The sequence below is a fragment of the Bacillus rossius genome, chromosome 8 (genome assembly GCF_032445375.1).
Source record: "Bacillus rossius redtenbacheri isolate Brsri chromosome 8, Brsri_v3, whole genome shotgun sequence".
Classification (NCBI taxonomy): domain Eukaryota; kingdom Metazoa; phylum Arthropoda; class Insecta; order Phasmatodea; family Bacillidae; genus Bacillus; species Bacillus rossius.
In genome coordinates, this window is record NC_086336.1 from 58,766,897 (window position 1) to 58,781,492 (window position 14,596).

General features: G+C 42.2%; 1 protein-coding gene across 1 annotated transcript in view; it reads left to right on the forward strand.

The window, feature by feature from the left end:
* The first annotated feature begins 2,245 nt into the window (after positions 1-2,245).
* Positions 2,246-14,596, forward strand: part of LOC134535030 (GTP-binding protein Di-Ras2) — a 69,949-nt gene continuing 57,598 nt past the window's right edge. Inside the window, exon 1 of the mRNA XM_063373861.1 lies at positions 2,246-2,523. Within this exon, the coding sequence (XP_063229931.1) occupies positions 2,514-2,523 (10 nt within the window). The 5' untranslated portion in view covers positions 2,246-2,513. The remainder of the gene's footprint in view (positions 2,524-14,596) is intronic.

The window sequence follows — 14,596 nt, forward strand, 5'->3', positions numbered from 1 at the left end:
ACTTAAGCGCCCCCTCCCCCCCCGCCCCTTCCCGGCCTATCCTGTCACACACACGGCACGCAGATCTTCAGAAGAAACAACACACGCGATTTGAAAACTGCTCCCGCCAACAGAGTGGCGTCTGTTTACTAAAAGAATTTAAGAATGTGTTGAGGGCGAATGAGTGGTATTGTTTCCTTATATTTAGAAGAAAAAAAAATTGGTTGTCTGTAAAATCGGTTTTGTATGGATACAAAGGAGTGAAATGAAATCTACAATTTAATTGATAAATTTACTTTTATTTGCACTCATTAATTCAAATATGTTTATTACTTTAACGAAGAGATTATTTTAACTATAACTTTTATACATGTTTGCTATTTAACTTCTTCCAATCTGTGTTATTCTGTTAAAAATAGGATGATGATAGGAAAAGTAGAAACGAATGGGAGTGTTTCAAAGTCAAATCGATGGTTGTTCCAAAAGAGTGGAAGAGAGATAGATGCGGCGCAAGCGTAAAATGAGCGTAACGGGACACCGCGTAACGGGACAATGTTTGTAACGGGACACTTTTTCGTGCGTGCAGCCGGCGTTCATCGATTTATTAGACGTTGTCACTTCAAAAATACTGTATGTTTAGAATAGTTAAAATGGCTAAAACACCTGTTTTAAAAAAAAAAATTTAGACATGAAACACTGAGTAGGGATTCTCGAAAGCTCTCGAGAGACTTTCATTACACATTTATCTTAATTTCTACAGTATAGTGGTATGGCTACCGCTTGAATTTCATAGTTGCCATACGCCAGTCCAGAGGCGACACCGCGCTAGAAGCACCAGCGAGCATCCATCATCATCACACCCATGTCTAGGCGGGCCCATGAAGTGTTACCGACAGTACTGACCTAGTTGTCGACAATACGTTATGCCTAACTTAAATAAAATTATATATATATATATTCCTATCTACGTAGTACAGTAGGTTCAACGCTACCAATTCTAGGCTAAAATTCTGAGTATGGCATGTTTATGTGAGTCATTTTTAAACGTTAACGATATATTAAAAAAATTTAAGCCGTTACCTGGTTATCTAATAGACTCAAAAATACCTTTAAGCGTTCGAAATAATGGAAAAGAATTGCAGCGATGGTATTAATACTTAATTGAAAAATGCTACTGGTAAATAAATACCTACAAATTATAATCTCCGAGGCATTGTCCGCTTTTGTTGGTTGACGGCATTGTTAAGACTTCATCAATGATAGATCGCAAGGCGTGATTACCCACGCCTTTATGTAGGCGTAAACTATATATTATTTTGAATTCTGCTTTCTTTCCTTTCGGCACAACTATTTCCCGGGCATCGTTTTCTTACCGCAATTACGAAATTCCCACGTCCTACACGACAAAAAAAAATATTTTGTTAGCATTTATTTCACTTTAAAAGGTTTCAAACCTTCTCCGCCTTCCTTTTTTTTCCCTTTTAGTTCTTGGCATTGCTGTGCACAATAGAATCACGCTAAAAGTTTTTTTTTTAATCTCCTTCCGCACCCCACCTTCTCCAGGGCCATCACACAGTCACCATTGAGAGCACGACTTTCTTTTTCTCCATTTCGGCGAAAAAACGTGTTAATTTGTTTCCGCTTTCCCCTCTTCTTCCTTCCCTGCGCTCCCCCCGCAAACCCCCCCCCCCTCCCCTCTAACAAGGTCTATTTCCCCTCCCCTGCTGTACCTGTCCCTACCAGGGATCAATAGCGCGGAAGGTCCCGCGGAACTGTAGCCATGGCCACCGTGACGTCACCACCGCGCGTGCGCGCGCCGCGGAACCAGGGCTGCCAACCCCGTCCCAGGCCAGCCAACCTCCGAAAATTTAAAAAAAAAAATTGTAAATATATTCACCACGATCCCGTGATGCGTATGATGCGACGGGTTTTTCCTCCACGCCCGACGGCGGGACTAGTAGGTTACGACCACGTGTTTCGTTTTTTCGGTGTCGCTGAAGAGGAGGTAGGAGAGTGTCGGAGGAGGGAAAAATTTTTGGTGGAAGGGGAGGGGAGGGCGGAAACACTCGAACGTCTCTCGTGGCTGCGTTCCTAGATCCTCGACGACGCCAGCGGCGGTGGAAAAAACAAAAAAAAATTTAAAAAAAAAAGGCTACCTGTCTTCCAGCCGAGGGCGAGCAGGGTCGCGTACAGGCGCCTCGGCGTCTCTCTGCCACCCCCGCCCGCCCCCCTCCACCATTCAACCAACCCGCGCGTCGCCACGGGAGACTGTCATGGCGGCCGCTTCGCGATAACGGCGCTGTCGTCGCCCGGCCGAGCAGCCTCGCGTCTCCCGTGCGGACCCGAGCCTCCTTCCTCCGTTAAGTTTTTCCGTCTTTTTGTAAATACATCCCCCCTCCTTGCGCGTACGTTCGTTTGTTTACCCCTCCTCTCTATCTTTCTCTCTATCTCTCTCTCTCTCTCGCGGTATTATGTGTTCGCCGGGCGCGCTCGTCGCCCGCTAAGAGGACTCGGGGAAAACCACCTTTAAATTCATGGAACAAGGTAACGTGAGCTTATTCTTCTTTGTGTGTCTCTCCCCCTTGTGTGTTCAACGTCTTACGTGCTGACGGGGAGAAACATACATTTAGTCTAGTTCTCCCCCCTCCTCTCTCCCCTCCAAACACCTCTATCCCCCCCCCTCCCTCTGTGTTTGTGTTTAGAACTAGGTTGTTATTATCATCGCGAGGTCATGTTTTATTTATTTAATTTTTTAAATTTTATAATGGGACCTGACGTGATCTCGAAATACGCGCACGGGAAGTTGTCCGCCTTGGAAACTGTCGTCGTGTTTATGAATCGGGGTTGGTGTGGGAGCCCCCGCTCGATAGAGGAGGCCGACCCCAATGACACATCCCCTTTAACCCCAGCCGCGCTGCTGCCAGCTGCCGAGCACCGGAACAAAGGAAACGCGCGCTCGCTGTTATTCCCCCCCTGAATCCTGGTCGAAACATTAAACAGAACGATCAGTTTGTAGTCTCAGTTCAGTTTTCTACCCTGTTTCCCCAGTTAACCTCCTCTCCCCCCCCCTTTTTTTTTTTGCACAGTTGTGTCAGCTCTCCGCAGTGTTAGAAATTTCCTCCTTTAAATTTTTCGTAGAACGCTGCTTACAGATCATCCAGACATCTTCGATTATTTAAGGTTATGTTCGTAAGTTTACAAGTGTTTGAGTTCACGTACTTTGAACACGATTTAACAATAGTAATCTTATTACATTAGCAAAACGTTTAAAATATCGTTGAGTCGACAGCATCGACATTTTTTTTGTCTTCAGCGCGTGTTTTTTGCGTAACACAGAACTCGAAAGTTGTAGCCCGGAGTAGTTTTTTTTTAACGGATATCCAGTTATCTGAGATTACGAAGTAGGTCTAATTCTTCGTTTGAAAATTTACTGTAAATTTACTGTAATCTCTAGCAGTGCGTGGGGAAAAAAACATACAAGGCTGTTGATTTGGTTTTTGTAAGCGCTTCGCGATTAGCTTACGTGGTTCAGTTAGTTACTTTTAACTTCCCCATACGAGTACATCGTACGCTGCAGTCTCTTGGAACTTATTCGCTGTTGATATTCTGCAAATAACACAGCTGCGGCCGTCACGTATCTGAACGAACACCTGGACCAACCGTCAGTCGACCGGAAGGAACGCCGGCGGAACTCAGCTGTCACTCCAGTTGATCCTCCAGACACGTCACGTGCAGAGAACTGACAGGAGGAAGTGTCGGCGGTACCTTTAGGGCTGCAGCGGGTGACGTCACAAAGCGACCCGCAAAACTGGTTCTGCTGTGAAGGGGTGATCCAAGGGAGGGGGTTACTTGCTTTTTTTTACTATTAATTTTAAGGGAACTTAGGGAGAAGAACATCTGCCGTGTTTTCATACCAAAATTTTTTTTTTAACTTACAACCCACACACTATAACCAAAACTAAATAATAATTTATCCTGCAGTCTCAGAAGACAAAAAAAAAAAAGACCTACCTATGTGCAGATAGTGATATGTAAGTTTTATCTATTCACACATTTATCAATCACCGGCCAACAGACGTAGTCCAAACTAGGCTGGCACTACACAAGTGTAAAATAAATACAAGCGTAAACAACTTTAACATGAAAAATAAATAAGGGAAAAAAACCACATCAAACGTGAAGTGTAGACGCGGATATCCAAGCAAACATACACAACACATTGGAAAGTAAAATATAGTCAAACTAAAATAACAAATTAAAAATTTACTGTTACTAAAAAAAAAAGGACAAAAATAAATTCACATTCAAAATGCTTGAACTCATAAGATATCCTCCATGGAAATTAATAGTTTATGTAACTAAAAGTTAATTACACAAAATATATTTGTTTTGTTGTAAATAAGCAACTATGGCTGTACTAAGGGCTGATGGGGAAGAACTCGTCTGTAGGGCCATGCAGAATTCGCGAAAAGATTTTGAGACTAGCTGAAAGTTAAAACACTGTAGCGTCGTCTGTGTTTCGTGATTGGGCGTGAGTTTTCTCCCAGATTCATATCGATTGTAACAACACCAATCACAGTGATCCAGTGCCGGAAGCAAACGCGTCTTGAATGGCTCGGCCAAATAAGGGAAACGACTTCTCTCGCCAGACGGCCGCCAATCACAAGGCAGAAACCACAGGTGCGCGAGTATACCTTGTTGCAGTCTAGTAGTAGGTGTGCGGATCTTTTCGCGAAAAAATTGCCTGCCCCTTACTCATCTGGGATGTCAGGGCGACCGTTTGCAGATCTGCAAACAAGGACAATGGTCAGTTCTGTTTCGTAACCACAGCTCCAACAGATCAGTCGGACCCCGTGACGCTTGGTCCAAACAACCGGCCCTCGCGCGTCAGAGGCGCCGGGTGTTGGGTGCGGCGGTGACGCCGCTATCTCGTCCGGGTTCGAGCCCCTGACCCGCCCGAACTGCGCAGCGACACTTCGCACTGCCCGCGCACGGAACACGAAACAGCTGCAAGCTGGAACACTCAAGCCCGGCCTGTGGTATTAAAGTTCGCGGACTATTGTTTCAAAGGAGAAAAATAAAAAAAAAGGAGGAGAAAAAAAAATGTGATAGCTCAAGGGTTACAGATACTACATATCTTATCAAAGTGCAAATAAGATTTTTTTTTAATTTTTTTTTGTACCGCGTAACTATCAGTGAATTTTGAAACAATTACGTGACACCAAAATGCCTTCTATTTTTGAAATATTATCTAAGAGTCCTTCGGGAATTTTTTCATGTAAATTGTGATGAACTAAATCTGTTAATAATATCTCTTTAGCTTCGAAATTTTTTAAAACACTATTGGTGATATAGTTAGGTGAATAATTATTTGGTTGTGTAACTCTAAAACACAAATGCGCCATTTGGTTTTGAATAGAATAGTGCGATCGAAGTATAACGTTTATTTAAGGTATCTTCATTGTGAAGTCTGCACAAATTGATATAGCTAACGTTACGTGTCTTCAGCGATAGTATATCAGAATCTTACTCAAGAGATGAGACTTTAATTCAATCCCACCTATCATCTGAGTTAGAGATAAATACAAAGGATTAAATACACGTGTTTCTACAGCAAATGCTTCAAATCGTGTGTACATATGTGAGAATCTGTCTTGAAAGTAGTCAGTTTTGGCCAGATATGAACATTTGATTGTATTATTTATAATTCTTTACGTTTTGTTCAAACAGTAGATTATTTTTAAAAAAAACTATTTTAGTAATACTGGAAGTTATTCACTGAATATTACCTCCACATTTATACCTGCAGGAAACCTACACAAACGTGATGGTAAAAATATCATAAAGCTGAAACGTTTTAGTTTTTAACGACAATTTTTCTGGTTACTTTATGTCAAAATTTTAATCTCTCTCTAATAATGTGTTTTTTTTATCATTTAGATGTCAAAGATCTTAAAATTTATGTTTACAGTTTCAGAACTAAATATTTTGTTTTAAAGTCAATGACCCTGACAATATAATTTCAATTTCATAAATTCCCCTTCCATACATTTAACTTAATTTATTTAAAAGTAAAAACATCAAACTTTTTTTTTATTTTAGACAGAAATGGATTTAAATTTATTTAAAAGAAAATTGAATTGTCTCTTGAAACAGCCTAAAATATTGACTTTAAAATTCAAATTTTAATTTTTATAGACAATTCAACTTTTCTTGTGGTTGAATATCAAAACGTTTCAGTTGTCATTGTGATACCGAATTATGGAAAAATAATTCAAATCCAGCTGATCTTGATCAACCTCGTTAACAGTATGTGATTTACAAAGTCTACATTTAGGTAACAAATTCATGTATATATTAATTGATGATCTGATTGGTTGTAAATACCATTAAGTTTTCAACAAAACAGCTGCATGAGGGCAAAATTAAATAATTTTTCTGGTAATTTTAATTTGCATACATTTTAGCAGATTGTGTCAGAGTTATCAAATTTCTATATTTATCAATTTTTTTTGTTTGCTCATTGGTAATAGATAGAAGAAATACCGTTTTAATATAAAGTTGTTTGGGTTTCAAATCTTTGTGATGTGTAAATTTTGTAAGAATGTTGAGAGTTCACGAGAAAAATAATAATAGTTTTAATTCAGCTCCCGCTATAGGATCTGTTTCAATCACGTCAGTGGGTTCAAGATAAACAAACTCTTTTAAACGAACACGCCTCCAGGTGTCACGACTTCATTCCCTAGACTGCGTCTCGAAGCTTTGTTTCGTGCCGCAAAGTTGCAGTATTGATCGATCGACTGCTCCTAGCGGAAGGGGAAGTGGTCCGGGCGCAACTCTTCCCCACGTACTCTCGGAAGTCGAACTCGGAAACTTCCATGAAACGTCACTGGTTCCGAGGGCATACAAACACCTCGTTCAAGTTGGAAGAAAAAAAAAATGGCGCATGCAAGTAAGGTGAACGAGACAAAATGCCGTGAAAATAAAATCAAGGTGAATTTGACTGCGGTAGTATGCACCATTTGTTCGTCATTACAGAAACGAATTTTTTTTTGTTCTCAATGACACATTTTTAAATGCTTACGTTGAAGATCCCTACCTCGTTTCAGTGTGCTATTCCATTCATGAACGTACCTACTCATGCAACGTGCGTTTTAGGTTAAAACAAATTTTTGCTAAGTTATTTTCAACGTCTTATAAATTCCAGTTCAAATCATCTTGAATTTTTATTGAGTAAGCAACTTTTAATTATCTCATCCAAAATAACTGCCTTACTCAATTCATTGCTGTTTTTTTTTTATTTGCACATCAACGAGCAGGCGTTAAGGACGATACCAGCACACACAACAGGTACCTATTCACCTCTACGTGCTAGGCAGTTGAGCTCGCCTGCATTGGCAAACCTGGAGATGCGTCCACACATAAGACTTTAAGCCATTAAATTTTTTATTATATATTAAAAAGTAATTTTATAAACTCAATGAATACGCCTTGGCTGGTTTTATATGTATTCAGTAACAAGGTTCTGAGATACAGCAGTGTTAAAAATGCTCATTTTGTCCATGCTGAAAGGCTTCGAATAAATATTTACCAAACCATAAATGTCTTAATAGTAGACTTACCGCAAACTAGTCGAGTCACATCGGTACGGTTAATACATTCTTTTCCGCAAACTTACCTCATCTCTGAATGGATATCTCCAATTTTCTTTCCTTTTGCACAAATAAATTTTATCATAGCTCACTGCTCTTCCACAGTTGACGATATAATCACTAATTCTATTTTACTGCTGACTGACGAACGATAGCGGTACGTGGAATCACAATATCTTGCAATGAGCATAGTTAGCGCCCTCTAGTTACCTTTATAGTAAATACTTTTCTACTAATTATTTTCCTATATAAAAATCTATAAGAGCGTTACTTATTGACACCCCCTCGTACATTGTATATTTAATCATGCCAAAGAAGCAAAACTTCTAATGCGCTTTTAGAAGTGTATTCATTATCATGGAAAATAAACGTATCGTTAAAAAAAACCATAAAAAACGCTTTTATATTGAATAAACTAAAAATTTAATTTAAATTTAAGTTTTTTGTCCAACAACCAAATAAAACACTACAACTCTGTATAAGTAAATAGAGTAGTGCTTGATATTATTTGTTTTAAAATTTCTATCAGTAATAACAAAATGATTTTTAATAGATCTTCTATCACTAATTTTATGATATGGTCAATACAAAATTTTTAGAATATGTCGACAATTTTACGATATATTTATTACGAAAATGAATATATGAACTATATATAACAATAATGAACGTAAAATTATTTTTACTGTAGGATTCGCAAGTGGAGCCCGCGGAAATTTACGATGTGGTGGAGTGGGTGGGGGGGGGGGGTGGAGGGAGGGGGTGAAACGCGATAAATTTGCACGTGGGGTTAACCGTGACGTCTTATCTGGATGCGGTGCCCGTATGCTGTACACTGCCCATATTTTGGCGTACGTGTATGCAATAAGAAGAAAACTTTAAAATATACTGAAAGTTTTCCATTAAGATATAGTTTTGATAACAAACACGTTTTACAGTCTCTCTTTTGCAAGTGCAGGCAGCTTCCCCCCCCCCCCCCCCACCCTTAGTGACGGGTCCCTGGCCACCCTGCCCCTCCCCCCGGACCACGGGATTTACGCCCAGGAGGTGCCTGATATCATTTGTCTTAAATTTTCTATAATTAATTTTAAGATATAGTAATTATGATAATGTAATAATATAGCACCCCACGCTTTTAGTTATACGGAGTTTTTGTCCATTATTTGGCTGTTGGACAAATACTTATATTAAAATTTTTATTTTTATTTTTAGTTCATTGAACGATAAAACCGGTTTTTTTTGTTTTTTAAACTGTAAGTTTATTTAACTTTTTGTGTCAAAATAAAATAAAAATATTGAATGAGTAATTGAAACAAATTAAAAATAATTAATATGAGCGATTAAAGTATTTGATTGTTACAACGAACATTTATAATTAGTCATTAATGTTCACGTAATCTAGTCATTTCAGCTAATGCGTAAACATTAAATGGAACTTTACTTGTTATCTTAGAGCAATCAAGTTCTTATACTTGGAAACCATCCAGTGACTTTAGACTTTACGCGACTAAGAGTTACATAAGCCTGTCCGGCAGCATAGAGGCACGATCCCAAATAAACAACTGCATAATCTACAGTGAAGCCTTGCATTTTCTGCACGGTAGATACCCAATTCAGTATTAATGGCAACATTCGCCTTTCAGAAGTACCATAGCTGTATTTCGCTGGAAACTGAATGTTATTGGTTTAATTACATGTACGCCATCTGTGCCGAAATCAACACGGACTGATGGAATGACCGCATCATATAGGTACATGCTCTCACCGGAAGAGTGAAGAGTGGCCAAATAATTTCAGATCTAGTACCCATATTGCCATTAACGAACCCCGGGCACATGTTCCACCATAACGCGATTCTGAAATACTATATCAAAAAGAATATATTTTTGAAATTTTCGAAATTTGGGGACATTACGCCCTGGGCATATTTTCCACCATAATCCGACCTCGGAAACACTCTAAATTGAAAATAATATACTTTTAAAATTTTCAAAATTTAGGAGCATACGGTCAACCCCTTACCTTTGAAAATTTTCCACCATAACACGACCTTTTGGATCGGAAACACTCCAAATCTAAAAAGAATTGAGTTTTAAAATTTTCGAAATTATGGGGCTTTAACGACAAACTCCCCCCCCCCCCCTCCTTTGCAACCCAGGATAACAGTAGACTCCGGGAAAACTTCCCACCATGCCCCGACCTCATGGATACACAAAAAGCCTGTTTATTATCCATAGCTCGAAATGAGTGGTTTTTTTTTACCCCTGACACCCTCCCCCCAAATTTCACCCGTTAACACTACGGTCTTAAGTTATCAAAATATTGTATCGTCAGAGGTTTCTTTATGTGTATGCAAAATTTCAACACATTCGGACGTCTAAAAGTGGGTAAAAATTGAATGGAAATATTTAATTACTTAGTCCCTTCATACATACAGGTGTAGCTAATAAAAGCGTGGTAAAAAGGTTTTAAAGCCTGTAGGCCCATTACTTGGTCAGCAAGTGTCGTGGGCTGTCCGCTGTTCTGGACCGCTGTCGTCTCTCCAGCGGAAGGATATGTCCGTGGTCGACATCCCCTGGCCCCCGCCAGGATGCCGAGAGTGCTGCACCGAGAGAAAGGTTTGTTTGCCTCAACAAAATATTTGTTTGTATATGGCGAAATAAATATATATTTTTTTAATTAAAACAAAATATTTTGTAGTAGGAAAGATTCTGTTGACCCAACAAATTGATTTGTCAACTCAAATATATTAAGCTAACAAAATATTTTGTTCCACCAAGTAAATATTTGTTTCGCCATATATAAACAAATATATTTGTTTGATTCAAACAAACCTTTTTCTCTGTGCGGTTCTTGCTCCTCCGCCACCAGTCAGCCCCTATGTTGTCAGCGTTCCGTGCTTAGGTATTCTGTTCAGACTACTTGAGAATACAGTTTACGTCTGTTTATAGATAATCCTTACGAATTATCATCATCATCATCAACTAAACTTCAAACAGGTGCGCGCACATTCCTCTGTCGTCCGTCGCAGGACTCGACAGCCGGGACTCTGGGCCGGCGGAGTGGGTGGGAAGTTTCCCCAACTGCGGTCAACTGGACGACGTCGCCCCGGGACCGGCCGTGCTGGTTGGCTGAGGAGACGTCGATACAAGGATAGGAAGCTAGCCTCTCGGCCGAGGTCGGCCTATAGCGGCCCGGCGTGCGACGTCTTCTCCGGCGACGCGATGACGACCAACTCGCAGCCCGACCGTCGCGGTGACAGCCGCGCGGAAATTTAAAAAAAAAACTAAACTATTTGTCATAAATTTTATGATAATTCTCAACGGCCGCCAATTCAAGGGGGGGAAAAAAAAAACACTGGCGCCCCTCGTGTGAGAAATCACAAAACATGGTCGCAATGAGCATCCACCAAGTCACATAAGTGTTTGTAATTACGATTACGTGCATGACCTTTTACAGCTCCGGAAATAATGTTTAAGTAAATATCTGGTGAGAAGGTTTGTACCCCACCAACAATGAAAGAGAACTATCAAATTAAATTCACAAGACAAGCACTTTATTAATGGAAATGACAAGAAAATTAAAAAAAAACCAACTCGGCATGTAACATTGAGCCTTAAAGAGCCCTTAAACGTCAAATGGGAAATTAATGAATTCACAAGGACTTAAAGACAGTACGAACCCTGACCTTTTATATTACACAAGAAACTTTTCAAACAAAATTCTAAAAACATTAATTTGGAAATCATCTCCCGAAATACGGTGTACATGGGTGGTGAGGCTTGTGTATAATGTTCCGGGCCTAGTCAGCCGTTGTTTTTTTCGAGGGGCATATAAGCCCCTCGTCTCGGAGAGAGGGGCATGTCCGCCGAGAGAAGAAGCCCGAACTATGACGGTAACGCCCCGACTCAGCCACCATCCCGCGCAGTGGTCGCTCTGGACTTGGACTTGAAAGTGTGTGCACAAGCCCCATTGTGTGGAAACAAGAGTTCAGAAGAGACTTCACGTAGGAAGTATTGCGCTTGCTTGCAGCGGCGAGTATGGAAATTGGGAACTGGAAACTGCGTAGCGAGTTTGGCAAGATGACGAGGCGCAGAACATGGAGGTTTAAGGTGGTACCAGCCGGGTGCCAGCTGTAACAACCTATCACAGACCCACCCTGCAGAGTCCAGCTGTCTACCACCCAGGGGTGACTGTTTCCACCACACAATCTTCACGTCCGGAAAAAAAAAGCGAGTCGGATTCGTCCTCAGCTTGTCTTGGGATCGGTGACGAGGAACTGGTATATCTGGACTGGAAGCTTCATCGTGTTGGATGGGTTCAGGCGGACAGGAGTGCATCCACGTGACCTGCGTCCGGCGGCTCGCTCCATGGTTGGTCGGGCGACGACCGATCTGCCTGACGACAAACGAGTACCTACTCGGGTCGTCCCGCGCTTCTAGCGGTGCGCGACACAGGACCTTGTCTAGAAGAAGAACGCGAGTAACGAGTTTCGAGGGGTGTTTTTATTTATGGTTTCAGTAAATGCTAGGACTAACATGAAAATTTTGTGGAAAAGGACTTGAATGAAAAAAAAGGAATATGGTTATAGTGTGGATTTACTTAGGACCACATGCTGAAAAACACGAAGTGATGGAAGCCCAAATAGTTTAGAATGCTACGTCAGTGAACTCCTCGACGGAGTATTCGCGGAGTTGCCTTTGTCCGAGAGAGAGAGAGAGAGAGAGAGAGAGAGAGAGAGAGACACTCGAGCCACGCGGGGATCGTCGACCCAGCGCTCTCGGCGACTAAGCCTTCCCGGCCTGGGTCTCCTGCGGGATCCGGCATCGGCTATAACGAGAGGCTACCCATCCCAACATGGTCACCACCAATGACGAGAGACCTGCAAAATTTCGCGGTTTCGATGGCCTTCAGGATAGACTGCACATAACCCCCAGTACACTCCCGGCAAACAACGCAAGTTCGTTGGCTGCCGAGACTTGTAAGTCGTCTGCAGCCGGGTTTGTCTGTGATTCGATCCTTCTTTGGTTGAGGGTTTATAACTGGTTGAGATTCGTCCAGATGAACGGTAAGCCGATAGCAAAATTATCTAAGAGGTATATGTGTTCGAATTCTAGCCTATCACCGAATGAATCCGCGAATTTTGCAGGTCTCTACCGATGACATGGTCACTACCAAGGAACCCCGTAGCTCACTCAGCTGAACAGCCAACCCCGATCCCCCAAATCACACCGGGACCCCTCAGTCACCCAGGGAACCCGTGGTCCGGTGAATACCTGTCCGGCCTGTCAGGTGTTTGCTCCTCCTAGGGCTAGAAACCCCCCCCCCCCCCCCGAGCCTGCTCCAAGCCTTGAAGAGCGGCCAAACAGCTCCTGTACCACCCCTGGACGGCTAGTAGAGGTCGGCTGCACTCTGGCCAGATCACGGGCTCTCTGGGTTGTCCGAGGAGTCCCAGAGATGTGTGACGGACTCGGTTGTGCGCCGTGCGGTACTCCTAGGCCGGGCATTCCTCAGAGTCGACTCCAAGTTAGCCTGCTGGTTAAAGGGGGAGTTGGATGGGTATTCCTCCACCTCTCCGAGTTTGCGATCATAACGGCGTATCCATTTCCACCGTGGTTCTAGGGCAGCGGTTCCCAAACGGTGGGTCGCGATTCGATCCTAAAACTATCAGAAACCATCGAATAAACCATCATAAAAGATAAGAAAAAAACCGAAACAAATCGAATTGTGTGCAAACACATATCTATTGTTAGATAAATAACTGTTTTGCTACAAAGTCAAATCAAAACACAAATTGTTTATCAATAATCAATCGTTATCTCAAAAAAGGGCATAGGTATATATTTGATGGTAAATCGTGTATACATAAGGAAGGGATACGATACAAATAAGGTTTTTTTTACTCCACCATGGACGGATAGACCGTGGAGGTATTCCTGTAAGGAAAGGTGGGTCACAAACTGAAAAAGTTTGGGAGCTCGTGTTGCCGGCGAGCAGTGGCGTAGCCAGGATTTGTGTATGGGGGGTGTTAAGAAGCATGCCCCCCCCCCCCCACGTATTAAAGCGGGAGGGTCCGGGGGTAGTCCCCCGGGAAAATTTGGATTTTAAGGTGTAAAATAGTGCTATTTTAGCAGTTTTCGGTTCTTAAATTGAAATATTGTAATGGTAAAAATTTTATTAATTTTAATATGAAATTTGTTTGAGTGATGAATAAGAAATTAAAGATTTGGTGCTAAGGGGGGGGGGGGGGGGGGTTGAACCCCTAAAACCACCCCCTGGCTACGCCCCTGCCGGCGAGTCCAGGATCGCACCGCTGTGAAGCTACACCAGTGTGGTCCTGGGCCGACAGAGGGCGCCTCAGAGGGGTGTCCACCCACGTCGAGGAACATCCGGGGGTGTCAGGGCGGGGGTGTAGTCCTCGGGCTCGAGACCGAGCCGAGAAGTCGCCCCTGACCTCTGGGCGGCGGTGGGCGGCGGCGGGCGGCGTAGGGCGGCGTTAGGGCGGCGGTATAAATAGTGCCCGCGCGCCGGCAGAAGAACCAGGCGACCGACTGTCAAAAGCCGCTTTGAAGCCGTCACGTGAGCCGAGGGGAAGCTTTGAGTCCCCCCGCGGTCCCAACAGCGTCGTCCGGATGAAAGGGTAGGATTCGATTGGCCGAAAGATTTTATTTTCGCAAACGCGCGAGTGCGCGAAGGCAGTTTTGGTGTCGCAGAAAAAGGGGATGAAAAAAAAATTACGAGAAAAAATTATTTTTTACAACCTCTCACAACGACGCGAGCATGGTTGTCGGACGAAACATTTCTATGGTAATTATACAGTTTTATAGACTCGTGTGCACCATGTACCACTATGAAGACTTCAAGGAATAAAAATGTATTGTAGCGAAAATAAAATTTTTGAATTGCTTGAATTGTGAACATATATACGATAACACTATCCCCCCCCCCCACCTTATATAACATTA